The 27,747-nt window shown below is 48.1% G+C and overlaps 1 protein-coding gene across 2 annotated transcripts in view; it reads right to left on the bottom strand.

Moving 5' to 3' along the window:
- ITGB1BP1 (integrin subunit beta 1 binding protein 1) overlaps positions 1-27,747 on the bottom strand; it is a 269,425-nt gene that overhangs the window by 145,985 nt on the left and 95,693 nt on the right. Inside the window, exon 6 of one of the 2 annotated variants that reach the window (XM_069606002.1) lies at positions 5,402-5,632. The exons of the other annotated variant lie outside the window; for it this stretch is intronic. Within the exon in view, the coding sequence (XP_069462103.1) occupies positions 5,528-5,632 (105 nt within the window). The 3' untranslated portion in view covers positions 5,402-5,527. Of the gene's footprint in view, positions 1-5,401; positions 5,633-27,747 lie in introns of those variants that run through there. 2 annotated transcript variants of the gene reach the window in all.

The raw sequence follows: 27,747 nt of genomic DNA, 5'->3' as shown, positions 1-27,747 counted from the left end.
ACCCTTTGAAGCAGGAGAAGGAAAAGGCGCATGGCTTAAACTCGGTACTGACTTGGGACGGAGGGAAAGATTGCTGACCTGCTTTTGTCAGGATGGCCAAGGACTTGGCAGTTTGAGTGGAAGTTTTCTGGTCAACTCGTCATCGGCTGACGAATGAAAAAGGTCCAGACCCTGGAAGGGCAGATCCATGATCCGGTCCTGTACGTCAGAAGACAACCTAGTCGTGTGCATCCAAGCCGTCCTCATCTCGACCCTGGGGCACAGTCCTCTGCTGGCTGTGTCAATGCGGAGAGCGAAGACTCCATGAGGTCCTGCGCAATGACCCGAGCATCTGCCAGCCCAGCATTGAAGGACGCCTGCTTGCCTGAAGGGAGGTTGGGCTGAAATACCCAAGCTCCCGCCACAGCTTCTGTTTAGCCGAGGCCAAGAGGTCGTCTTCGTTGCCTTGCCGCAGACGCAGTCCTGAGATGGAATAACAGCGTTTTCCCAAAGATTGAAGGACTGGAGGTGGCTTCTGTGGAGGAAGACGCCAAAGACAATGGTTTAGAATACAATAAGGCCGTAGCCACCACAGAGGAATGGAGCTGCGGGTGGGAGGCAAGGCAGATTGGCTCCCAGTTTGTGTAGCCTAAACCGGCTGTCCAGCTTCTTGTTCATCTGGGCGTTGGCCATGGGCTTCTCCCAGACATTCCACGACACCTGCAGGACATTCTTCTGGAGGGGAATGCCAGACCAGATCGTGGTGCGTTCCCCCAAGACCTCTCCTAGTACGCCCAACTCCTGGGAGACTTCCTCAGGAAGAGGGACCTCCACGAACTCCGCCAGGCCCTGAAGGCAGTCATGAAAGGCCTTAACGGATGCGTAGGGCTCGCCGCCCTGGGCGTCATCGTCCCCCCAACCCCCTTTTTTACAGGCCGAGGGGAATCTGGACCCTGGGATCAGGTGCCGGCAGGGTCCCCTCCCAGGCCCGGAGCCGCAGACAGGCCCAACGGCTGTTGAGGGGGGAACCTTTGGTGGTACAGGAGGTGGTGGAGGCGTCAGGACGACAGGAAAGGGCCTAAATCGGAGAAACGGGAGGAGTGCCCAGAGGAGGAGACCGGGGCAGCTCCAGCTGCAGGATGACCTCCTTCACAATGTCCTTCAGGAGCCCCTTCATCTGAGGGGAACGTATAAGGAAGGGTAAGCGCTCGAAGAAGCGGTCCTCACAAGCTGCCGGGTCCCTCTGTGCCCGGCTCTCAGAGGCGCTGGACGTCTGCTCCTGGTCAAAGCACTGAGGAGCCTGATGCGTGTAACTATACGGCTGTGATGGGGAGATGTATCCCTGAGGGGACCAGAAGCCTGCACCGTAGGATCCACTGCTGCTTCCAGAGGGAAGGGGTTGGGATCATCCTGCAAAGCCCATTCGATGGGCGAAAGCACTGGCAAGTCCTGAGCTGGATCCAAGATGGTCGCCTGCCTGGCAAGCTTTGCACCACTCTATCTTGCACCCAAAGTTGAGGCATTGACCTCAGAGATCACTCGGATAGGCGTTAAGCCCTCAGCCGCGCTTAATCTAGCAGAGGACAGACTCTTGGTGGTGGCACTCTACTATCCCTTACCCCTGGGGTAGAAGAAGAAGACAAACTTGATCGCCCTTCCGAGGACTGCCTGGTAGGGCCAGAGCCCCTCAGCTTGGGATCTGGGAGCCAGGACTGCCTCAGATCTGACCCTGGAGCGCCCCCAGCTTGGGAGCCGGTAGCCTTAAAGGCCTCAGGCCTGCCAGAACCTGAATCCAAGGAACCCTGATCCGTGGGAATCCCGGGAAGGAGTTGCTCCGCTGAGGAGACTTGTCAAGACAGGGTAGGCTCTCTGTACAGCAAAAGGTCCTGGAGACGAAGTACATAAGGTGGGGCAGAGGAGAAGTGTTGAAGATCTCCCTCCACCATGACAACTGATTCTTCAATGCCCTGTGACCAAGAGCGCTGCAAGCCGAACATGTGTCCTAGTGTGGTTGGGCCCCAAACGCTCAAGATATAGTGCATGGGGGTCTGAGGCCAGGAAAAAGCGGTCGCATGAGGCACATCTTGTGAATCCTCCTGCGGCCGACATGTAGAGGTGAGGCACCAAAGGGAACTTAAGTAACAATAGAAGAAACAAATGGGGAGCAAGCGGAAAGCTAAAAAAGTCTCTGCTCTAGCTGCCAGGTCTGACAGTCTGTGTGGAAAAAAGGGGCTCAGGTGAGGGGCTGAGGTGAGGTGCCGGAGGGCAGCACCTTCCCACGCCTGAGGCTGCACCCCGCACGCTATACTAAATATAAAAGGGAAGCTCAATTTCTCGCTGCCAAAGGTTCCGGTAGCGTTCCCATCTTTGGGAATGCCCACAATGATGGAGGAAGGGGGCCAGGACATACAAGTATGTCATAAATGGTCTGTAGAAAGGGTTTACCACAGTATATCATTAAGCCATGAACAATGGAGGGAACATCTCTATAAAGCAAAGGGCGATACCATGTCTCATTCGATGCAGTCAGCTTGCCCCATGAGGACCACCCCCCCCGCCCCACGTGATCTTCCCTCGCATAGCCGTCCCCAGGGCCAGGATCAGGAAGCAGCTGCTGTCCCATAGCCACATGAGGAGAGTGTTTTGAGAAAAGAATGGAGTCAACAGCTACCCTGGTCATTGACGCTTTGGTAGGATTCTTTTTTGAGAAGTAGTGGAGCTAAATTAGCACATATCTATTAGCTCTTAAAATGAACACAAAGAAGTTAGATTATTTTTCAAACATAAAAGGTTGAGATTTATAAAATTTTCAAGAGTAGATATTTGAAAAAAAATAGCTGTTGACTTCATCCTTTTCTCAAAACTTTCGCCTTACCCTCTGGAGTCAAGCCCCCTTATAAAAAAAAAGGAGGGTTCCTTGCCTTATCTTATACACACACGAGGAGAGGCCAGCCCCGGGAAAGAAGTGATGACATCATCAGATTCATCACAGTGAACTATTCATTAAATTGTCCTCATCAATGTGTGGCCATGGAACATACTGTGATACTCTTGGACCCTTCTGTAATACGAAATTGTGTACCGCTTTTCCTTTGTACCGGTACATTCCCCTTTCTCTTCCCCTTTGCTACAAATACCTGTGCTGGTATTGTTCTAAGCCTGTTCCCATAAAGAGAATCCCTCCTTTCCATCGTCGGGGGTTCTTCCATTTCTATTTCATCACATTGTTGTCACTCAAATCTACATTCTTGCAATCTTCTTCAATATCTCCTTCCACTAAATCATAGTCAACGCTGTCTGTGCGTAATTGTTTGACCTCATTCCTCTACCGTTACACAGGGGTCCTTTATTTTTTGTCTATTTCAAACAAAATCTTTCCTGCCCTCCATTTGTCTGTAGTTACCGCCGCCCCATGTCCATCTCCTTGCTCCAGTCTTGCTCTTGCCAATTCTGCCTATATTTATTTTAATTGCGATTCTAAATCTCGTCAGGCATAATTTTCTACCTGCAAAACAAGTAGAGTTCTTGTTGCATCTTTAGTTGGGTCTTCTTCATTTTCTTATTTCCTCCCCCGGGGATATAAACTTGGGATTTGTATAGTCTGTTGCAGGCTGCAATTAATAATGTCCACATACCGTCTGTGGGTACAGGAAACCATAGAGGAAGGGCAGCGGGCTGTGTGCGTAATTCAATTTACGTCTCCTTTTCATTTTTACTTTTATCACCCTCCTCTTCCTCAAATATTTTACACCATTCTCTATTTTTTTGTTTCATCCCGTTGTATTTAGCCGTTCGATGCACATACATGTTCTGTAACATGCTCTTACTATGTGTGCCTTCCCCGGGCCAAGATTGAAACATCTACCCTGCTGTTTCATGCATGTATATATATATATATATATATATATATATATATATATATATATATATATGTATATGTATGTTCAAAATACTGCCATTATCATGCAGAAGATTCAAGCTGCACTCTCCACAGTGTTTGTTAGGCAAAAACCGTCCCAATTGGGACAAAAATGCAGCCGGATCCACACCTTGTTAGCCAAAATTACCTTCCTTTATTTTTCTTGCAGGGAAAATCGTACAATACAATAACATGGAAATCCTTTAAAATCCAAAACGACCAAAATACACGGGTCCTCCCAAGTGCAGCAATCAGTTTGCTGAGGCGTTCACGCGTTCCGCGGCCAACTCGCCGCTTGTTCACAACGATTTGCCTCATTGTCAAACAAACTTTTAAAAAGACATGAAAGCGAGGCAGCCCAAGAAAATAGGGTGTAAACACAGTCAAAGGACTGGTTTTCTTAGGATGCTGCAGTTCCAAAGATAACTTGTCGGCCATATTGGCCTAGTGTTTGGGGTAAGTGACCAACAGCTTTTTACTTACTGCGAGTGTCAGTCCTATACATGCACAGTGAGATACTTACAAAAATTGTATAATTTCACACAGCATATTACATTAAGGTGCATAGATACTCTTGACATTATTTTGGTATTGCGGCTGATAGATGATAAGGCGTGTTACCATATGTGTAGTTGAAGGACAACATCAACGCCAGTACCCATGGAGCTTTTTACGTATTGCAAATTTACGAAACATTATACATTGGAATTATTAATGTAACCACCATGTATTTAGGCAACCTATTGTTCAAAGTAAAGTGCTTAGTGCATTAGCAGCATGTTATATGAACGATAAAGTGCAAAGTGCCATGAAACATTTAGCGTCTAGTCATTCTAACTTCTCTTTAGCGCTGTGGTTGGATCACATATAAAATGTCATATTTTAATACTTATCACCCAAAGCGATTGTTAACATGTTAACATACACACCACACTCACATCTTTCACTCCAAATACTTTAAAAACCACTGAACCCCCAACCTATATTTTGGTTAATCAGCCTTGTGGCGGCTATTGGCGCCCTTAATATTGTTATATGTGTGTTGATTTTTTGAAGAAGATAAGAAAAAATTGTAGTACGAGAACGGCAGCTCTAGTTCAAAATGCAGGTACCCTCAGGCTGACCAGGGTTTGGAAACTTGAAAATAAAGAGAAAAGCCCTGTATTGTTTTGAAATGGCGCCTTTATTTGATTTTTACGACTTCATTTGTGCACTGTTGATCATACAATGGGTTTGTGCAATATTATTCTACAGATTTGTTTCTTCCACAAAGCATTCACTGCTTAAAATGTAAATTTACTCAGTTGGTTTGTGGAAAGTTTTGTCATTTTCGGATTTGCACAAAGTTCGCACAGATTTTAAGGGTTTTTTCAAAATGTTATGCTCTCCTCTAATTTGATTTCTCAAATAACTTTATATAGTTCCTCTTATATGGTTCCTCATATGGTTCCTCGACACGTGTTTCCCCGTCTATTTGTCTGACGGTTCTTCAGGAGGTTTCTTATGAATTTGACTTGAAGTCTACTTGGAATCACTGAATTTCGTTTGAAGGCTTTTTTTGCTTGCTGTCGAAATCTGTTAAAAGTCACAGAATTTTTTTTTTCCTTTTTGAATTATCCTTATGAGAGCTTATTGGTCTCTCCCAAGATCGGTTGAAAAATCACAGAATTTCTCTTTTATATTGTTAGTCTGATTTGTTGGCGCAATTGTTTTATTGCAAAGCATGTACAGGTTCTGGAAAAGAAACACACTGTATTGTTTTTAACAATTATTCTTTTGTCAAAGTACTTAAACTCATGTTTGCTATTGTGTATGGAGTCATTCAGCACTTGTTTTTCATACAAGCATTTCATTTCTATGTAAATCACAACTTTTCGATTCACAAACTATCTTTGCTATAGTGACTTTCTCAACATTTCCCATCAATGGGCGTTATTGTTATAACATATTTCATGATTGTATCCGTTGGTACCTTGTTTATCTGATGGTCGAGTCTAAATCTACTTTGGTCGATCAGCATAGTCCCATTCTCTCCATAGTTTTGGGTTCAATTGCCTGTTTGGGAAAGGCAAGTAATGAATGTCAATGCCTGAAATTTTACCTGAGTTACCGTCCCACTTTTTCAGTCCGGTCAGAATGAGGGACGTGAAAATCTATTGTGCGTTTGTTAAGCGCTTATACAATAAGTAAATTGTGTTTCAAAGTGCCCGCAGGGCAACAGGGAGGGAACATGGGATAGAAAACAATTAATAAACTGGAGGATAAAGACAAATCTACTAGGCCTTGTGAGCATTTAGAGTGTGCAAGTGCAGAGAGAGGAGAGGGGAAGAAGGAGAGGGGGGCAAGTGCTGGAGTGCCCATGCTCGTGAGTGAGCAGCAGGTGTAAGTGCCCAGTGTAGGAAGTGCTAGGGAACTTTGAGCTGTAATAAAAAAAAAAAAAAAAAAAGAATAAGTGCAGGCTTACAGTGGCAAAGGCCAGTGAGTGCCAAGGCAAGTGCTGCGGGCGGGCAGAGGCTGAATGCGATTCGGTGTGGGAGGCCAGGGCCCCGAAAGGACACATGAGGGCCCTGGTCACCAATCTCAGCAGCTGTGGAATTAGCAGAGGATGGAGGAAGGGAAGGAGGAGGTGAAAAGGAAAGTCTTGAGAAGCTTCCGGTATTTGAGGAGATCTGGGCCAAGACGAAGAGGGAGGGGGAGGCTGTTTCATAAGAGGGAGCCAGCTGAGGAAAGATTGGCCACCAGCCCTATGTTTAGTGAACCACTTGACACACAGAAAGTTGGTACCAGAGGACCGTAGAGGTCTGGAAGGAGAGTATTTAGTAAGAGCAGATAGCATGGTCCCCAGACAGCCTTATGGATGATGTAGAGGGATTTGAACTTTATCCTTGCAGCAACTGGGAGCCAGTGAAGGCTTTTTAGGGCAGGAGAGATGCGGTCCCTGGGCTTGAAGCCAAGGATAAGTATTGCTGCCCTATTCTGGATTAGCTGAAGAGGTCTTAGGAAGGAAGAAGGTAGATTCAAGAGAAGGCTATTGCAGTAGTCTAGCCTCAAGAGAACCAGAGCTTTGGTAACATTGAGCTTCTGGGGCAAAATGAGATAAGGGACAATTTGTTTGAGAAGGAAGAGTAGTGGGACTTCTTGGCAAGGTCCTGAATGGAGGGAGGAAGGAGAGAGAGAGAGGAGTCGAAGATGACTCAAGGTTTCTGGCTTCAGATGAAGGAGAAGGGGGAAGAGCCCAAAGAGGATTGCCAGAATGAGGGTAAGAAAGAGGGAGCAGGGTTCCCAGTAGGAAGGATCTCAGTCTTGCTAGCACTGAGTAAGAGATCATTGAAAGTGCACCTGGACTTGATGGCAGATAGGCAGTCCGGAATGATTGATGAGGCAAGAGGGTCAGCAGGAAGTTTGAAGAAGAGTTGTGCATCATTTGCGTAGCACTGGAAGTTAGGGGAGAAGGAGGAAATGAGGAGTGCCAGCAGAGTTAGGTAAGTGTTAAAGAGCCAGGGGGAGAAGTTAGAGCACTGGGGGACACCACAGGTGGATAAAGGTAGGTGAGGAGAAGGTGTCCTGAATAACCTAGGAGGGACGGTCAGTTAGGAAGGAGGTCAGCCAGTCCAGTGCCCGCTCCAAGATACCAAGGGTATCATGGCAGCATTTTACGAGGATGGAGTGGTTGACTGTGTCAAAGGCAGAGGAGAGATCGAGTAGAAGGAGGACAGCTGGAGAGTTGGAATCCAGAGATGCAAGCAGTTCTTCACGGGTGTTCAGAATAGCAGTTTCCGTGACTCTGGATGCTCGGAATCCAGATTGTGGGTCATGGAGGCCGCCAACAATTTCAGTGTGTGAGGCAAGTTGGGGGGAAGGCTAGCTTCTCCAGGAGCTTCCTGAGGAAGGGGGTGATAGATATAAGACGGTAGTTGGCTGGACAAGTCGGGTTGGCTGAAGGTTCTTTCAGGAGGGGGCGCACAACGGAGTGATTGAGGAAGGAGGGGAAAAGATCCAGTAGCAAAAGAGTGGTTGCAGAAATCAGCAAGTGCAGAGGCAAGAGAGCCAATGTTGTCCTTAATGGTTCTGGAGAAGCAAGGGGAAACCTGTAGGGAGGAGACCTTTAGAGAGCCAACAACTCTGGTGACCCCATCAGGTGTGATAGGGGAGAACTAGGGAAAAGAGTAAGAAGGAGGGTGGGAGGCCATAGGAGCCAAGGGAGTGGGGAGGGCGATTGGGGGAGAGGGTAGCAAGGGTGCTCGGGATGTCCAGAATTTTTGTGGTGAAGTTTGTGGCCAGTGTGCTGCAGAGGGCCTGGGACGGAAGGTGAGAGGAGAAGACTGCAGAAGGGTTGGCTAGTTCTCTGCACAATTGGAAGAGTTCAGCCGTGTTGTTGGTTGCACCAGATACCTGTGCCTAGATGTGGGCCCTTTTCTTGGCACGGATGGAGAGTTTGTATTGTCGCTGGATCAGACGGCAGGCCAGTTTGTCAGAGGGTGAGCCTGAGGTTTGCCACTTCCGTTCCGCAGCTCTGCAAGTTTGGGGTCATACCAGGTATTACGCTTAGAGGCAGGTTTCAGGCAGATCCTCATCACTGGGGCAAGAATGTCCAGAGTGTTAGTAATGGCCAGATGGAGGTATCTGAGAGCAGAGTCCAAGGTAGAGTCTGGGATGAGGGCAGAGGGGAGGATGAGGGTGGATGTGAAGGCAGCAGATGACACTCATTTCATTGGGCGGATGTTCGTGAACGAGGTTGGCAGGGCTGGAGGAGGTGCAGTCAGAGGGCCGAGGAGAACCATATAAGAGGAGAGGAGAGAGTGGTGTGACCAGGAGAGAGGGGTGATCAGTGGCAGCGGAAGGGAACAGTGAAAGATCAGAGGGAATGAGGGTGTCAAGAGCGTGTCCGGCCCAGTGGGTTGGACCCGAAGGTAGAATGGAGAGGGGGAGCCAGGTGCAGAGGTCAAGGAAGAGAGTGAATGCTGTGACAGAGAGTCCAAATGGATGTTGAGTCACCAAAGAAAAGGTTTAGAGGTGGTTGAGAGGAGCAGAAATCAGCCCATTTAGAGAGGAATAGGGCAGTAGCGCCAGGGGGCCTGTAGATAGTGGCAATAGTCAGAGAGGAGAAGGGAGAGATTACCAACTTGCAAACCAGGCTCTCAAAGGAAGAGTAAGGCTAGGTGGGTATGAGTGAGGAAGGAACCCACCAAGGAAAGATTAAGGCAACCACACTGCCAGGACTCTTAGGTCGTGGCTTGGAAATGACCTTGTAGCCATTGGGGAGATGGGAGTCAAAAGCAGTGACTGAGCTGGCATTGAACCATGTCTTGGTAAGAGGGAGAATATCCTGGTCAATGTCTTCAAAAAAGGAGGAAGATGTTGGCAGAGTTTTGGTTGGCTGAGCGGGCGTTAAGTGTGGCCAGGCGAAGGAGGTCTTCGCCTTTAAAAATTTTCCGAGGAGGGGTACATGGGCGTGGTATACCAACCTGAAGGAGAGGGACAGAGAGATTGGTTGGGGGACAGGCAGGTGATGGAAGGACATTAATGAGGGACGGCAGGCGCTGGTCAAAGGAGGTTGGGTTGAGGACCCTGAACCAAGATAGTGCCAAAGTGGTAGACATTAATGATACAGCAGGATGACGAGAAGCCTGCCAAGAGGACTTCCCACATGGCGCCACCATTAACAGGAGAGGATGTGAAAAGGGAGAGTAGAGCTGAGGAGTCCATAGATCTGGGGAAGGGACAGCGAAGAAGATTTCGGTGAAGACCTGTCTAGAGGTTGCACTGACATAGGTGCCTGTGATGGGCAGGCCAGGTTTGGTGCTCAGGATGACTTTTTCGTGCTTTTTTCTTCCAGACTTCATAAGAGAGGGAGGGCAGGTGATAGCGTAGAAGTTAGACAAGATAGTAGAGAGGGCAAGTGCCATCAGGGTGGCAGAGGATAGTTGAAGGAAAGAGGGGTGGCTGCATTGCACGGTACTAGCCCAGAAAATGTAAAAGGGCACTAGGTTGGTAGTTCTGAGGTTCTGTCCTTTTGCCCTTTTTTTTTAAAATTGCAACCACTATGCCAGTCTTTCACGTGTCCAGGACTTTCATCTGGGTCAGAATATCTACAAACATAATCATGCAAAAGTCTGCCCACTCTCTGGGGGCTTTCTTCAGCATGTAATTCGAGAGGCCAGCGGGTCCCGGCGGGCGCACAGGAATTACTCGCCCTTTTGATCATGTCCAAAACCTCCTCCCCATCAAGTTACAAGTTCCACTGGTTTTTAACGGGGATGATCGGGACTATAATCTCCTTTCCCGAGCGTCTCTGAAAGAGGGCACTGAAGAAGTTTACCCAAGCTTCCTCTTGTACTACGTTGCATTGCAATGCTTTCTGCTCCCCCCACCCCCCGACTTGTTTAACAGTAGCCACAGGCTTCTAGAGTCGTTTGAGGCAAGAGCTTTTAGCATTCGTTCGGCATCTCCTTGTAGTAATGCGATTCTATGCGAGATCGACCAGTTTTTGTAATGTTGTCTGTGTTTTTTAATGTATACTATTTTAAATGAGACCTGGAAGAAGGCACAACTTCTTAATGTCCCCCTTCATTTGGTGTTTTTTGGGGACAATTTCAGCATTATATGAATGTCTAGGCTTAAATTGTGTTTTTGCCCACGTGATTTAACTTCCATGAAGTCATTTAGCAAATGTACATAATCATTACCTATGCTTAAGTTTTCCAGGGCATACCTGTATTTGTTATTAACGACACATCACTGTGATTCAGGAATAGTCTATTTCTTCCCTGCCCCACAGCCACTTCAGTGTCCCACACCAAATTTACTTTTGATTGGGTAGCCCGAGGATCACTTTTACTAGGTCATGATCACTGTGGCCCATTCTGATTACCTCCAGGGGGATCACTCGTTGAGACAAAGAAGTAGTCTAAGGTGGTTTGTTGTTCCCCTCTCCTCCATGTCGGGCCCCCAGTATATCCCATGGGGTCTGTACATTTAACATGTAAAAGTTCCGGTCCTCTACATCCCTCAACCATATGCTTGCCCTTAATGGTTTCTTTTCCAAATGTATCCCTTTCAGTGACCCTAGATTATGAGACTCTTTCCTCATTCAATTTATATTTAGATCTCCACAGAGAACTATCAGATGAACTCTAAAATTATCAAAATAACAACATTAATGTAAAACATTCATCCTTCCAGACCATCGGATTCCAATAGAATTTCATGATTATTAAGTCCGATTGCGATTAGTTGCATATAGGGATTTGAATTTCTCGATTGCACAACTTTCATGCCCACACTATTTATCAATGTTAATAATCCCGTTGTCAGTCTACCCGTCACACCTTTCTTGGCAGGGTTTAGGAAGAGACTATAGCTATCTACCGAGGGAATGGTCGACAGTTATGTTTCCTGAATGTCATACTCTTGTGGGTTGCCTCGCTCGTTATAAAAAAAGTGACTAACACTCTAGTATTCCAGCTACCAAACACTAGGTTCCCAGGAAGACGCCTTTGAACATTGATTTTTATTTGCGTTCAGGGCCTTGGACATCCACCCCCAATTCTCTTTGTCATTCAGGTTTGAGTTGGAACAACCTAGTGCCACCATCAACCTTTTTGCATCTAATAAATGTAACCTTTAAAAGGTATTCTGTCAACAAAAGACTCACCCTCCAGGCCGTGGACAATTTCCATCTCTGCATGCTATGTTGGTCTTAAAGTCTCTCCTGTGCACACCTGAAGCCTTATCACAAGTTGTATTTCTTACCGGGCAGGGGACCTTCCCCTCATTAAACTTTTCTCCAGCTGTGAAGCACCCATTTCTCTAGTGTCAAAGCACAAGGGCCATAAGGCCTCAGCAGATTCCAACAGCAGAGTACAGATTTTAGAATGTATACATAAACAAAGTCAAATTGATTATGTACTGGAAACTCGATTGGCACAATATCGCCTGATTCTAATGCAGATCATTTAGGTATATGCTGAAATAATCGCAACACATTGGTACGGTTCAACATCAGACCATCCTCCACCTATAAAATTCTCTCCAAGATCAACTTATCCCCCCCACATTACTTCCCTCCGGTGGCTCGGTTTTCCTTACACCTCCTTTGATGGCACCCACACTTTTTGATACTACATTTCAATCTGCTTTTTTATTATTTGGGGCTAACCCCTTGCTTCTCTTTCAGAATGGTTTCTAGTGGAACATTCTGCTGTCCTTTCCTTTCTCTTATCAAATAAGCCACTACGCAGATGGTCATCATCAGGAATCAGACCATACATTTGGGGTTCTCTCTTTCGCGTCTTCCCTTATGTTTGAATTAGAATTTTCTTCATCCTTAAATTGTGAGTGAACGTGTGCACTTTTTTCCTCCAATGTCAAAAAAAAGTTTAGCCAGAGCCTCGATGATCTGCTTATTAATTTTGCAGATTTACATCCTCACTCTGGAAGGGACATTTTGTTGAGGTCTCATTTTTACTTCTTTGTCTGACCTGATAATCTCTGTGTTTCTGTATTTCTATTTCAGGGTCAGGCGAATAATCTTTTAAATTCCGAATAAAGCCTAGTATACCATTTGATTTTGGAAGCTTCTTGGGGGTGGGGGAGAGGGTGGGGGGGAGGCATAGTTTTTTAAATTTTTTTATTATTTTTTGTAGCTGTGGACGTATGTTTCTTGCCAACCGTTTCCTTTTCCTTCGGGTGTAGAAGATTTCGTAGTTGTTTTTCTCCTCCTGCGTTGTAATTTCCATACTCCCTACACTGTAGCCAATTCATCAGCCGGCAAAGGCAGAACCGCATCTAGCTCCTCGGGGTGCTCCATACATCTTGCCCGCACCGTCACCTCCTAATGAGCCGGAGTCCGTTTCTGCTATAGTTATGGTTGTTTGAGTTGTCTGCGGTGTTGTATCCTCAATTACGCCGTCAACCTCACCATTATATAGACTTGAGCACGTTTGATCCGTTTGGCAGTTTACAAGGTTACAAGATTGAATCGCTCTAGAGGGATTAAGGGGCACTCTCAGCTTCATTTCCCCATTTCAGGATCTCTTTCACCACATAGTTTTGTTTTTTTTTATTTGCCCCAAACTCCATCATATGATCGGAGAGCAATTTCTGGACGAGACCTTCAGATTCTGTTTCTCGCTCGAGTCTGCTTTGAATCATAGTTACAAATGACTCCATGTGTATTAACTTAGTGAGTCATCGCCAGCAGAGTCGCCAGATCTTTATAGCTTTCATTAATAGAGACTCGTACATCTTTAAGAACAAGGCCAGTGATATTCTTAAATCTGACATAAGACTACATTGAGCCTGGAAACCTGCTGTGCTTTCTTGGTTATTACTTCCAGAAGACCTCTGATTTTTTACTGCCGCTTTTGGACCTTGTATTAATACTTGGAGGACAGATCGATTCCGTGAATGACGAATCGTGCCAGATGATGGCGGCACATTTTCACTGCAAAGCTGAGGAGAGGGGCAGTCATTTGGCGTAGTACTTAATTTCTCCATTAAGTTTCCCTGTAAGGGTGGATCAGCCTTTCTTAATTTCTTTGAGTGGTTCATGGTGCAGGTAGAAGGGGAGTCGGGCCAGATTCCAGGAAGCTCCTCTTCCTGAAGGAGGCCTCATTACTTTCCAACTGCAATGACATTTTTTGCGATATCTCTGGGCAACCTAGCAAGTTAGCTCGCTTCATCTCCTCAAGCACTTTAGCATGCTGCAAGTTTTTCTTTAACTCCAGAGTTGAATTTTGCACAATTAACTTGCCGCTAGTCGATGGGACAAAGGGGGTACGCCATTGGTTGCCCATTCCCCACACCCCCCCATTCCACCTGGCAGCTTGCCCTTTTTCCAATAAATGAGTCTCTCGTCTTTCTGACCCCGGCTCCAGCTTCCTGAACTCATGCTACACTAGACTGACCACAGCGTTTTCATTTTCGATTATCTCTGTGTCAGAAAGTTCACTGCAAACTCGATCATCCCAAATTTTAAACCAGGCCACACGGTTTCTTCCACCCTCCTTGTCAGTGTTTGATTCAATGATTTCTCCACGCTGTCGAATCAGGGGGGAGCATCCCCAAGTCAGCCGTAGTTCCTTACCAAGGTCTATCCTCATCCTCAGGAAATAAGTTTACTCGCTCAACGGGGGTGACAAAACCGGCGAGTCAGCTGTCAGTGTCTGTTGCTGTTCCAGCCGATTGCTCTGATTACATTCATTTGACTTTTTTGGTAAAGTCTTCCCATTCAGCGTCAGGACCGTGTCAATATCAATTCCTTGAATTTCAAGCGGCTCAAGTTGATCTCGCTCTTCTATCAATAACGAGACAGAGTTACTTGCAGAGGGGAGAGCATTTGAGATTGTATTGTATAGTTTTGTATTTGTTATTTAAATAACTCTCTTTGCCCATTTGTATGGGCTCAATGCGCTTTGTGGTTGGAACGCCCTCAGTGACCGCAGTCAATGTGTAGGAGGTTCTAAGAGTTTAGATTAAGAGCTGCTTGTGTGCATTTTCCCCGGCTTTGGTGGCTGGCTATGCTCCAGTAAGCAGAGCAGAGGTCAGGAAAGTGGGAGGGTACAGTTGGTGGTTTAGGACAGAGTGCTATTGCTGAAGATTCGATGTGTGCCAGCAATACCGAATTTTATTTTCGTTGGTAGTCGCTGTAAGCTAGTGGCAGAGATGTTGAGGTACATCAGGGGCTTCAGTGTGGACGGCTATGTGTGCTGCTAGCCATAGCTGCATTCTATGGTGCATGGATGGATGGCCGAGCCTGCGGCCTGTGTCCACAGACGTAGTGTAAGGTATACATACTGTATGCTTTGCTGTAGTTCGGCCCAATGTGGACGGCATGGTCTTGTTATTCGTGGTCTCTCTGGAGCGAAAGTCTGAGCAGTGGGGCGAATTCCGTGGGCATGGGGGATGAGGATGATGATGGGGGGAGAGCGAGGACAACTGTGAGGGTGAAGGTTTGTTGTGGAGTGCCTTTGCGAAAGCTGCCGGCATTCGTGAGATATTTAGTGGGTAGACGTATTGTTTTTCTTCAGAGGAGTAAGGTTTATTGCGGTGTGCCTTGGCAGATGCTGCCGGCTTCCCTGCAGTATTGATGGATAGGAGTGTTGTTGTGCATGGGGGGGGGGGCGGCGATATTTTGTCATGGTGAGCCTCTGCGCACGCAGTCAGCATCCGCGCTGTAATTGGTGGATAGGAATGTTGTGTTTGGGTTCAGCGATATAGTTCTGGGAGGGGTTCAAAAGGATGTTGGGAAAAGCCAGGTTTTGAGGGTCCTTATGAATTTCAGGTGATTTTCAGTATGTGAATGTGTAGGGAGTTCCAGATGATCAGTGCTTGGACGGAGAACGAGGATCTGCCCAGCCGGGAGGAGTTGTGAAGTTGGACCACTAGGCGATGTGCTGTGCGATATCCGAGACTCCTTGGGGGCTAGTAACAGGATTTTCTCCTGAAGGAATTCCAGACCGGTGTTGTGGATGACCCGGTGGGTGATGCACATGGATTTAAAAAGGTAGTGCGTCGATCAATCGGGAGCCAAAGGAGGACTTCTAGCGTAGGGCTGAGGTTGTCTGAGAGTGAGATTAATGAGCAGCCGTGCGGCAGCATTTTGGATTCTTTGCAGTTTACCTAGTTGAAACGCTGGTGCGCCTAGATAGAGGCAGTTTGCGTAGTCTAAGCAGGATAGGATGATGAAGTTGATGGCCAAGAAGCAGTGAGGATAGGTGAGGTAAGGGAAAATAGGCCTGAAAATCCATAGATGGAAAAAACAGATTTTAGATACAGAGGTGGTGTGTTGGGCGAGGGATAGGTCTGTGTCCAATGTGCATCGGAGTTTATTTTTACCAAGTTTGTAGTTGCTGGTGCGGGTCCCATGGATTGAGGCCACAGAATCGGTTGAGGAAGGAGCGCTGTTTTCTTGCAGACTAGGAATTCAGTTTTCCCAGGGTTGAGGATGAGGTGGCTGGTCATCATCCAGTGGTCAATATCCGAGAGGAATGATGATGGGTCTGGACTGTCAGAGCCTGGAGATTTGGAGATATTAAGGATGATCTGGGTGTCATCTGCGTAGTTGTAGCAAGTAAGATTGTGGGAGAGGATGATTGCGGGCAGGGGTTGTAGGTGGAGGGTGAAGATTAGGGGAGATAGGGATGCTCCTTGTGAGATCCCTTTTCTTACTGGTCATGAGGTGGATGTGAACGTGTGGAGGTGCATGATTTGTGAGCAATTTGAGATGAAAGGAGATCCACGAGAGGGCTGTGTTTTTGTTTCCTAGTGTTTGTAGCCTGTCTAGTAGAATACTGTGATCGATGATATCAAAGGCTGCTGAGAGGTCAAGGAGGAGGAGTACAGCACAGCCTTCTGAGTCAGCTGTTCTTTTTAGGTTGTCCCAGATGGACACTATTTAGGATTCTGTTCCTCCGAGTGGCCTGAAGCCCGATTGTGCAGGGTCTAGGAGGTTGTTGGCCTCAGTGAATAGACCAGGCTGCTTGCATGCTGTACGGTCCATGAGTTTGGCCACGAAGCGTGTTGGAGATTAGCTGGTAGTTCTGGGGGAGGAACAGTTCGAGTGTCGGTTTTTTGAGGATGGGTTTGATGTAGGAGGTTTTTAGGGCTTCCTGGAAGGATACTAATTTCAGTGAGTGGTTGAGGATTGGGCGTGCAATACTACCTACAAAGGTTGAGGCTAGGATGTTTTAGAGGAGAGTGGGCGGGCAGGGGTCCCCAGGGGAGCCTGAAGGGCGGCTTTCCGCTACGAGCGAGTTGAACTCCTGGTGTGATATAGGAGAGAAAGAGTTGAAGGTTTGTATCGAGAGGGGAGGGGGGGGTTTGAAGAAGGTCCGCCTGTGGGCTGGTAGGGGGCGGGGGCATGTGTTCCAATTTAGAGATGATGGCTGAGTGTCTATCAATAGTGACATTGTGGAGCATTGGGGGGGGGGGGGGGGGTAGTGTAATAAGGTGCCACATAGGGCTTGGGAGACTGGTGGGGGGTGGCTCGAGCAGGCCGGGGATATGATTCTATGGAGTTCCTTGCTCGGGTTTCGAGCATTTAGGATTCTGTTCCCATAGAATGTTTTTTTGGTTTTTCCGATTTCCAGTTTGTATGCTCTGGTTGTTCTTGCTAGAGCGGTTTTGTTTGGGCTGCAGTGTTGGTTCTCAAAGTCTCTTCCAGACGGTGCTTGAGGGTTTCTAGTGATTTGAGGTTGGCGGTGAATCACCTGGGTGTGGGTCCTGATCTCTGAGAGGTTTGTGTTGCTGGAGTGAGTGGTGTAAGGGTGTTTGAAAGCCAGAGGGCAAATATTTCTATCGCTGGAGGTTCTTCCTGGAGGGAAAGTGTAGGGAGAGAGCTGAGGAGGGAGTTTGTCAAATCTGGGGGGGGGGGGGATTACGACTTTATTCCATAGGTGAATGAGAGGTGGTGGTGGTGATGCGTGGCCTTGGCTGCCGGCCGCTGTGCTCAGTGGTATGGAGAAGTAAATGGCTGAGTGATCAGTCCATGAAAGGGGGCGGGGTGGCTGGGTAGATAGGTTTACAGTGCTGAAGATTGCATCGAGGGTGTGACCTCCCGTGTGGTGGGTGTGGAGATGTATTATGTCAGGCTGAGTGATTCTAGATTGTCTGTGAGCGATTGGGTCATAGGGTTTGAGGCTGAGTCGAACCAGATGTTGAAACCCCCTAAAATGGTAAGTGTTAGATGTAGGTTGAGGTTGTTGGCCAGCTTTTCGCAAAGTGTGTCTGCAAAGTTTTTGTTGTAGCTAGGGGGGTCTGTAGATGAGTAGGAAGCTGTGCGAGGTGAAGGGTGAGAGTTGAAGTTTTACCATGAGGGATTCGTAGTCTGTGGTATTGGTTGACGTGTCCTTAATTATTAGTGGGAATTGGTGTTTGTGTAGTATCGCAAGTCCTCCACCCCTTCACGATCTGTTCCGGACAGCAAGGTTGCAGCCAGGTGGGAAGGCCTTGTTCGCGATGGGCTCGTAATCGTCAGCAAACCAGGTCTCAGTAATGAAAAGGATGCCTGGGTTTTCTTCTGTGATGAGGTCAGATAGGTGGAATTTATTTTTGGAGACTAACCTGGCGTTGATGAGTATGCAGGATAGTTGATGGGGTGTCCTTGTAGGTGCTGGGCAGGTAGGGTTGTGAGTGGAAGGGAGTTGGAGTGAAGGGGGGAAAAGAGGTGGGCAGAGTAGGGTGAGGTGCAGTGTGGAGAAAGTGGAACCGCGTGAATGGGAGATTAAGGGAACAGGGCTAGGACCGGGTTGGGTGTGGTTGGGGAGGTTTGGGTCCTAGTGTGGTGGCAGTGTTTGCAATCTGGGCTTGAGAATGGGTGATGCTAGGAGGGACATAAGGTGGCCTTGGTCCGGGCCTTTCCTTGGCTTTTGGACAGCCCAAGGGGTGTGGGAGGGGCTGTGGAGTTTGGTGTTTTGGCCAGAGCTGCTCTTGCTGTGCTGAGACTGGGGAAGCGTGAGTTGGTGGTGCTATGTTGTTCGGAAAAGGTGTGAGCAGCTGGTGTGGGTGAGTGGTTGGTGGCGGGTGTGGTGTGTGACGGTCGTTTTATATGGGTCGCCGCGCGGTCCGGGGGACAATGTTCTCTGCTACCTCTTGCGGCTCTTAAGCGGAGCGGGATCTACGTGGGGGGCATAGCAGGTTGGGGTGAGGGGGGGGGTTGGTCTGGTGAGAAGGGGGAGGATAGGTGAGTTGTAAGGGTTGCAGGTTGATGGGGTGCAGTGTTGGGGTGATGGGCTGTGTGTTGGTGGTGGTCGAGTTCGGCTGGGGTGGGTCTCATCAGGCCTACCGGGGCACCAGCGTGTTGCTCCGTTTTGTCCAGTGTGGGGCATGGTGTCTGTCTTGTGGGACAGGTACGCCAGATTATGTGTCTGAGGAGAGGCGCACCTTCAACTGGAATACAGTGCTAGATATGTGTACTTACCCAGCCTAAAGCACCTGGTAAGGGTAGTGGGCGGGTGGTTCGTGATACCCGGTTAGAGGGCACGCCTAACAAAGGGTACTACAGTAGGAAGTAAGGCACTTTAGAATCTGGATTTTGGGATGGGGGAGAATGAATGGTTGAATGCAGTGGCACCTGGATTTAGGAACAGCTGGGTGGTGGGAGAGACACCTTACTGGGATACAGCAGTAGACACTAAATAGACTGGCACCTAGATTTGTAGGCAGTGAAGTACAGTGGTACCTGGGTTTAGGACACCTGTATAATGGGAGAAAATGCCTAATGGGTTTTCTGACAGTCAAATACAGTAGCACCTATGTTTGGGACACCTGGATAATGGGAGAAGACGCCTAATGGAGTTTTCAATCTGGCACAATCTTACAAATATCAGACTAAGTACAAGGTATGGCTATCTGGCACAGTCAGGCTAAGTGCTATTGAGACAGGAGATATGATAGCGGCAGACACCCTATGGGGGGGCAGTGATTGTTGGTTACTATGTTCAGACCTAATCTTCACTATTCTGTCTAGATGTGACGCACTGCTAATTTTCACAATTCTGTCTAGATATGACACAAGTTAGTATTACAGTTGTGTAAATGTCACGCAATGCTAATCTTCACAATTGTTCTACCCGATTGTGACGCATGGCTAAACTCCACCAGGACAGAATATGAATGCCTAAATTGGAGGCACAGCAGAAGTGCAAACACCTAGATTTGAGGTATCTGAATAGATGGAGAACGCCGAAGTATGGGACACAACAGTGAAGAACACCACTGAGCGTTTGTTACACAGCAGTGAAGGGGTATTCTTTACTAGCCGGCTGATTATGGTATGCTTATGTTGTGTATGTAATATGAGAGGCAGGCTTTTTGGAATACAGCGATTGCTGTACTCCTCCACCCAGACTACAGTTATCTTGTCAGTCGCTGATGGTTGACGGCTTGTTAGAGGCCTCTCAGGCGAACACGGGCAAACAGTCTGGAGCTGCTTGTTTGGGAGCTGCCCTTTGCCATGGGGCCCTTCACCGAGGGGGCTTCCCTAGGGGGTGTGGTAAAGAGCCTACCTCCTGGAGGGAAACAGCCAATCACAGACAAGGGGCAGGGGAGAAGTTACACAGGTGCGGCAGAGAAATGGAAAAAAGTCCAGAAGGCAAGTGGAAATGGTTGCCAGTAACAAAGGCAGAGACACACCTGACTGTTCCAACCAATTGCAAGGGGGAGGGTGGGGACAATAAGAAAGCCAGAAACAATGTATTGATGCATCTACTTCTGAGGTGAACACGGCCAGATTCCGCCACCCCCCATCCCCCACCGCCATGACTTGTCACTTGAGAAGTCAGGGTTAGAGTATTTACTTCAGACAGACATATCCCTTCCTTAGGGTTTATAGCTCAACTTTTTTCCCCAAGCAAGGTGCAGTGTTATCCTTGCGGTGTGAGCACACTTGGCTTTGTCCGTTGGCCTGCACCCAGGCGGGAATCCATAGTCAAAATGATCAAAGTGGGCCGGAAATCAGTGTCTTTAGTCGGGAGAGAGTGAGCAGAGTCAACCCCCTGACTCCACAGCTCGCACTGACAGCACAGACAGCCACTCTCCAAAGCTAGTAGTTTTTGTAAAACATCTCTGCCTTCAACAACGTGCTTTAAAGCAAACGGGGAATAAAACTGGAGCACAGACAGCCACTCTCCACCACGCCAGACAATTAAATCTAACAAAAGTGTCCCCAACTTTTGGAATGCTTGTGTGAGCAAGCAATGGCAAAGCCAAACTATGCCAAAAGTCTATAAAAGTTATCAAAACTTTTGCGGGAGTTAGGGTTTCGGGCAAGTATTCCTATAACTCATCCCCCGTACTCAGATTCTTCGTAGGACTTGGCAGGACTTCTGAAGAGGCCCTAGGTGGCTTTTCCAGTCAGCCTCAGCCCTTGATCCTAGGGCTGGCAGGTTCAAGCACTTCTCCGGTCAGCGACTAATGCTGGTGCAAGGTCTTCCAGTTGAAAAATGTTAAAGAAAAGAACTCTATGCAGGGCTCCTCTCAGGACAAACTGGATGCAGGTAAGCAGTTTTAGACAATGGCCACTGATGCACAGCGACGCAAAGGAATTCACTTGCCGCAGTCGGACTTCGCCCCCTATCTCAGGTCCCCTTGATGCTAGGACCACAGAATTCCGCAGAGGTAAGTCCTATTACACAAGCTGAAGATCCCCCCCCCCCACACCACCCCGAGTTCCAGGCCTCAACTCGGAACAGCGACCTCTGCAGCACGGTAGCTGACACTCAGAGCCTGTCAGCCACTGGGCAGTCCAGGGGCACTTCCAAAGGATCTTCTTCGTAGGACTCCGAGAGAAACGTCAAGAATGCAAGACTGCTGGAGATCTTCCACAGGACAGGGCTCTACCAGGACACCAGCAGAGTTTTGTCACCAGGCATTCTTCCAATGGGTCTTTGGTCTCCTTGCAGATCTTGCAGCTGGACAGGATTCTTGGCTCTTTGGTTTCTTCCAGGATCTCTCCAGAGTAGGTGCAGGGGTCCTCTTCTCCCAAAAGCCGGGTAAAAGCTGAAACTCCCACTAGCCAATGACATATTTGGCCCACACCCCAGCAATGGTCCAATCAGGACCACTTGTGGCAAAACTCATGCATACCACTCACACAGTGATAAACCATGTAGCACGGCCATGTTTGGACACTAGCCACAGTTGGTAGCCAAACGCTGTAAGGCTAAAGTAAATTACACACAGAAAAAGAAACAAAGGAAAAACTGATGCTACCAACTTGTCCCTTTGACACACCTAGGGCAACCAAAAATCCTCGAGTGTTAGTCTAGGGTAAGATGCATTGTACAATGATAAAAGTTACCAAAGTGATACAAAATTACCAAAATTGGCGACAATGTAACAAGACTAAGTGAAACAATGCAGCCAATATGTATGCGACTAATAGATAGAGAAGCATGTAACACTAAATCTACCACAAGGTAAGGCCAGAAAAATTAGAAAGTGCTTCCAAATAGCAAGAGTGGGTGAATCAGTTTTTTCCAAACCAACTAAAAATGTCGACCCGAGACATGGTCTACATGACATGTCCCAACTTTGTCACAGGACTCCAAGGAAAGGGGGACTATCTTGTGAACAAACGTTCACACTTGATAATTAATGTAAAAGCTTCCTGCTCAATCATACGCAATATTATAGTTGATGCAACACAATACCCAGATCCCTCTAATCCAAATGAAAATTATATTTGTTTAAGACTGGCACACCCTGAATTGGTAAACTGGTCTTTATCTATGGACTACAGAACGCAAGGGCCCAGAGGCTCTGAGGTACGGTTAGGAGCTACTCCATGTAGACTAAAGGAAAGGGTTGATATAACACATGCAAAAGAAAGTTAATTCGAGTTGAGTCAATGTTGTGCCTGTTAGGGAGAATTCTCTCTTTAGGCTGAATTTCCTAACCTAGTGAGTCCCCAAGCAACTTTGCTGGATTTCTGGAGTTTGTTTTTTTCTCCTGCCAAGAGTGAGACTCTTTTTCTCCCACTCTTGGACATGATTTATGGTGTTCCTTTGACTGTTAATGTGTTTTATGGGCTATGGAGTCCTTTACTCCATAGGGTTTTATGCGTTTTTACTATGTGTGTTACACAGCACCCTCCGTGCAGTGACGCAGGGGTGTCATAGTGACACCCCACCATAGACTCCATATCCTGGGACTGACTACTGTCTCCCAGGGCATGTAAAGTCACCATTGGCTTTACTAGTCCCAAATTATTAACAGAAACCGGTACAAACCATCATATTGTGGACGTACTGGTCGGGGCAATTCGATTGCCCCAGGGTCTGTTAGTCGAGGGGGCACGTCTCCATCCCCCCTGATCGAGGTTTGGCTGGTGGCAGTGGATACTACTTTTATATTCGACCGCAAATATATCCCTATGGGATTTTCCCATTGTTCGAGGCTACAAGCTTTAATTATTTAATTCTCATAGCCTCGAACATACCGCCGGTTTATTTATTTAATATTAATTCGCCGGTTGGTATTTTTTGCCAGGACTCGATTCTAAAATGCCATTTGTGTTCTCTTCTGTGACTCCAACCCAAGTCGAGCCCTTTGTTCCACTTTTTGGCGGGCTTCTCCACAGAAGCCTCCAAAAGTGGTGCCACTCTGTCTGGGTACCACAGGGAGTGTGGGAGGGGGTTTAGGCACCCTGGACTGAGTTACCTTGGTAACTCAAGTCGCACTCTTGTGTGATTGGCCCAAGTGGTGAGCCGGCCGGCTCACCACTTAGCATGTTTGATTGACAGCTAGGCTGAGTGAATGGGGGTGAGCTGCATAAAAGCAGGGCTTTGGGGACTGGAACTTCAGAAGTTGCCAGAGGACCTGAGAATCCGACGAGGGAGAAGCTGAGCCGACCTACCACGACGACACCACCGGTGGAGCCCTGCGGAACCGACTCGCCACTTCCCGACGACAGAGAAGATCTCCCGGCTGGAGAGGCTTCTTCCCCTGACTGGTGGGCACAACCAGTTTACCTTCTTTTCCTCGCATCCCAGGACGTCTTGTGGTCGAACTGCCTGTTCCAAGCACCCCGGCAACCAGATAGCCACATACCACTGGACCGCGAATAAAAGGACCGCTCCTTTTACCCGAGAACTCCGCGGCTGGTTTCTTCCCTGGCAGTGCAACGGACTCCTGTCTTCCTCCCCGACGAGATCCTCTCTTCCCCCGGACGAATCACTGCCTTGCATCCGCTGCCAGGAACAACTGCCCCCACTGGACTATTCTCACCACTTAGGTACCGTGTCCGCAAGGCCTCCCTTTCTAAAGATTGCTACAAGGTAATAATAATCCCTTAACCTTCTGGACTGGGCTGGCCGCCTTGACCATCTAACTGGTCCCTTTCTTTGGTCCAACTCTTTCTGAACCTTTGCAAGACTATTTGTGCACTTCAACCGTGTGACCTTGGACACATTTCGTTCTGATCCTCTTAAAGTGGATCCGGCCTTCTGAACTGTAACTTGAAGGTTTTACTTTGCCTTCCTCTCGTGTTGTGTTCTTGTGAAAGTGTTGGGATCTGTTTCAAAATTATACTCTGCTTTTCTGTCCCTTTTTAAAACGAATTATTAGAGTGCCATCTGCGTTAAGTGCTCACCGCTGTCTGAAAATAAGTGGGGCTTTACTTAAGAATTGTCTAATATTCTTTTAAGGGAGTGTATATCTTTTAGTGACCATGTTTTTGAACTGCTTAATATTAGTGCCTGTGTGTTTTACTAGATGTGGTTTTAAATAAATATTTATATCTCCCTTTTACACCAAGCTCTGGTCAGTGTTTACTTGTTCTACTGTGTTCTTTTGACCTATTGGGAATACTCTGTATACTGCCTAACTCTTCTTGAGGGAAGTCTGACTGCTCAGCCACAGCTCCCAAGTGAATCTTCCCTCTAGGAGGGTGGGTGTGGGTGGCAAGGGGAGCTGGGGGGAGTGGGGGGTTGTGGTACATGCTATGGAAATCATGTGCAGATGAGGCAGCAAGTCTTTCGGGACACAAGAGGGTTAATGGGAGAGTGGTGCTAAGGGGATGGTTGGTACGCTAAATGTGGCTAAACATGGCTAAGGGCTTGAATTCTCCAAACAAACGGTCTCTGACTAATAACTTGTTTCGTAAACAGAAACTGCTGGTCTTATTTCTACAAAAGACACATTATCGACACGGGGCGGAGGTACAAATAAAAGATGGCGAGGAATTTCTGAGCCTCCCACAAAACCTCTAAGAAGGGAGGGATGTGTAAAATTTTGGGCAAGTCATGCCATCTTGTGGAGATTGAGGTCAAGAGGGGTTTTGGGGAAGGTTTCTGGGCTTAAAGGTACGTATGAAGGAATGCGGATCACACTTGCCACCCTCTATGCACCCAATGTGAGTCAGGTAGGGTTCCTAAGTCAGGTGTTCAGGATGATGGATGAGTGGGCCGAAGGAGTAATGCTGCTTGGGGGAGGGGTTCAATTTGATATTGGACCCCAAGTTGGACTGGTGGTCGGCAAAGGGCCAGGGGACGAGAAGGGTGGCAAGAGAATCTCGTCCTGCAGAATCTATTGCAGGATCATTTCTGCGTCGACATGTGGCAAAAGTCCTGGCCGGGACCTGGGGGTAACCTCCCCCCAGTCATACACAAGGATTGACTTCCTGTTGGTATCTAGGGAACAGAAGGGCTAGGTGGGGGCCCCAAGGGTGGAGACTTATGTGATCAGATCATGAACTAATAGGGGTGAATTGGCGGCTGCCGGAAGAAACACTGTTATAGGTGGAGATGCAATGATACCCTGTTGCGGGACCGAGTGTTCAGGCACTTTTTGATGGAGGAGATAAGGGCATACTTCGACACCAATGACAATGGGGGAACGGGCATGTCAGGCGGCCAAAGCCACCTTCAGGGGTTTGCTGACTGCTGAAGGGGCCCGTAAAAAACATGAAATGGCACCGATTGAAAACAAGTTGCGAGGGGAATTGAAAGACTTGTGCCTACAGCTGAATAAGGGTGGTGCAGACAAGGGGGCCGTACTGAGCGATATGAGGGATAAGAGACAGGCACTTCATACGGTTCTGATTGGGGAGGTCGTTAAGAGAATGAGATACACCCGACAGAGATTATGAGAGGGGGGACACTCCTGGCGAATAGGGCGAGTGGAAAGGAGGGTGGACGGAATCTGAAACACGAGGGGACGGGTACAGAAAGACGGGGCGGACATAGCGTGCTGCTTTGCAACTTTCTACAGGGAATTGTACGCAAGGCTGGTGGAGGAATCTATGGAGGAAATGCAGAGGTGCCTAACTGAGCAAAACCTCCCCAGGCTTTCGGAAGCGGAAAGGGAGGCTTTGGAGGGAGAGAGAACTGTGGAAGAGGTGCTGGGGGCCATCAAAAGGTTGAAGGAAGGGAAAGCCCCGGGAGAAGACGGCTGTACAGCCGACTTCTATAAGCAGTACCAAACCCTCTTGGCAAAGCCTTTGGCCAAGTTGTTTAACCAGCTAATGGGGATAGACACGATACCACCACCATTCCTGCAGGCCAGGATTGCTGTTATACCGAAACCAGGGAAAGACCTTGCTGATTGTGCCTCCTACAGGCCTATCTCCCTTCTAAATGTAGACGCTAAGATCTTTGCCAAAATATTGGCGACACGTTTGGAAGCACACCTCCCCCGTCTGATCCACCCGCATCAGGTAGGGTTTGTGCTAAATAGGCAGGGAGCAGACAGCATGTGAAAAACCCTCCATGTGATAAGTTTGCAGATGGTGCGGGCGGAGGATGCCCTCCTGCTGTCCCTGGACGCCGAGAAGGCATTTGACCGGGTGAGCTGGGCCTTCATGGGGGAGGCCTTTGTATCCCTGGGAATGGGTCCAAGGTGGTTGGGTTGGATATCAGCTCTATACTCGGGACCCAAGGCTAGGGTCGTGGTCAATGGGAGAGCGAATCAGAGACCTTGCCAGTGGCGGGGTACACGCCAGGTATGTCCTCTCTCCCCACTGATCTATGCACTGGTTATGGAGCCGTGGGTGGCGTTGGTCACGGACAGTGGAGAGATTAGAGGGGTCACGGTAGGGGGGGGTGGGAGATACACTAAGATAAGTCTCTCTGCAGACGATGCGCTACTTTATGTCAACAGGCCGTCCCTATCACTCCCTCATGTGTTGACCAGTTTGGAACATGAGAGGTTGTCGGGCTTTAATGTAAACCTGGGAAAAAAATCAATGGTCTTTGCAATTGGGGGACTGTCAGAAGAAGAACAGGAATACGTGGATGGGCTCCCGTTCAAGGTACAGAGTGACATGTTTCGCTATTTGGGGATCCAGGTGACACAGCACCATAGGGATCTCTTCTCCAACAACTTCCTTCCCCTTTGGATGGCGGTGAAACGAGATATGGAAAGGTGGGCTGGGGTTGTCTTGAAAGGCGCAGCTAATATAAAGATGGTGGTTCTCCCCAAATTTTGCCAGCGCCCATACCCGCGTCTTTTTTGTCCGAAGTGAAGCGATGCATGTTGCGGTCCCTCTGGGCGAGGAAGAAGCATAGGATCTCTTATGGGATATTAACTCGGCCGAAGGAGGAAGGGGTAGTGGGATTCCCGGATTTAGCAACTTATTATAAAGCAAATCAGTTGCAAGTCTTCAACCCGGGGTCAGGGAAACAGTGGGTGATAATGGACAATGAGGTATTGGCCGCAGTCACGTTGGACGAGTGGTTGTGGGTCCCCAAGATTCGCATTCCCGAACAGAGTTCTGCGCCACCCAGTCCTGGAGGTGCTATGGCCTAAGTGTGAAGAAGGAGGAGATAATTAGGTGGCTCACAACGTGGCTGTCACCGCTGAGCTGTATATGGGCACCCCCACTTAGGCTCGGGATCAAGGAGCCTCTCACATTCCAAACCTCGTATAAAGCGGGGCTCAGCAGGGCAGTTATGGGAAGGAGACGCCTTCATATCCCTGAAGAGACTGGAGGAGGCCCTGGGTCTGCATAACTTATCGCCCTTGCGTTTATTGCAGCTGAAGGGAGCTCTGACAGAGGAAAGGTAGGGAGTAAATCTTAAGAGGGGATTGACAGATTTTGAGCAATATCTGTTATCACACCGCAGCAAGGGTCCAGGGGCCTCATATCTGGGCTACATAAACTGCTCCTAGTGGCAATTCTGGGAGACCCCCGTCCTTCGAGAGTCCAATGGGCGCAGGACCTGGGAAGAGGGATCGAGGATACACTGTGGGCCCAGATGTGTAGCTGAGCCCATCGCTGTACCATGTCACTACAATATAGGCACCCAGCCCTTAAACTGCTACATAGATGGCATTACCCCCCCCCCCCCCCAGTGCGGATAGCCCGGTGAGGGAAGGATATGACCCGCATTGTTGGAAATGTCATAGCG

This window comes from Ambystoma mexicanum, chromosome 4p (assembly GCF_040938575.1).
Source record: "Ambystoma mexicanum isolate Mex_15411 chromosome 4p, UKY_AmexF1_1, whole genome shotgun sequence".
Taxonomy (NCBI): Eukaryota; Metazoa; Chordata; class Amphibia; order Caudata; family Ambystomatidae; genus Ambystoma; species Ambystoma mexicanum.
This window is presented reverse-complemented; position numbering and strand designations above follow the sequence as displayed.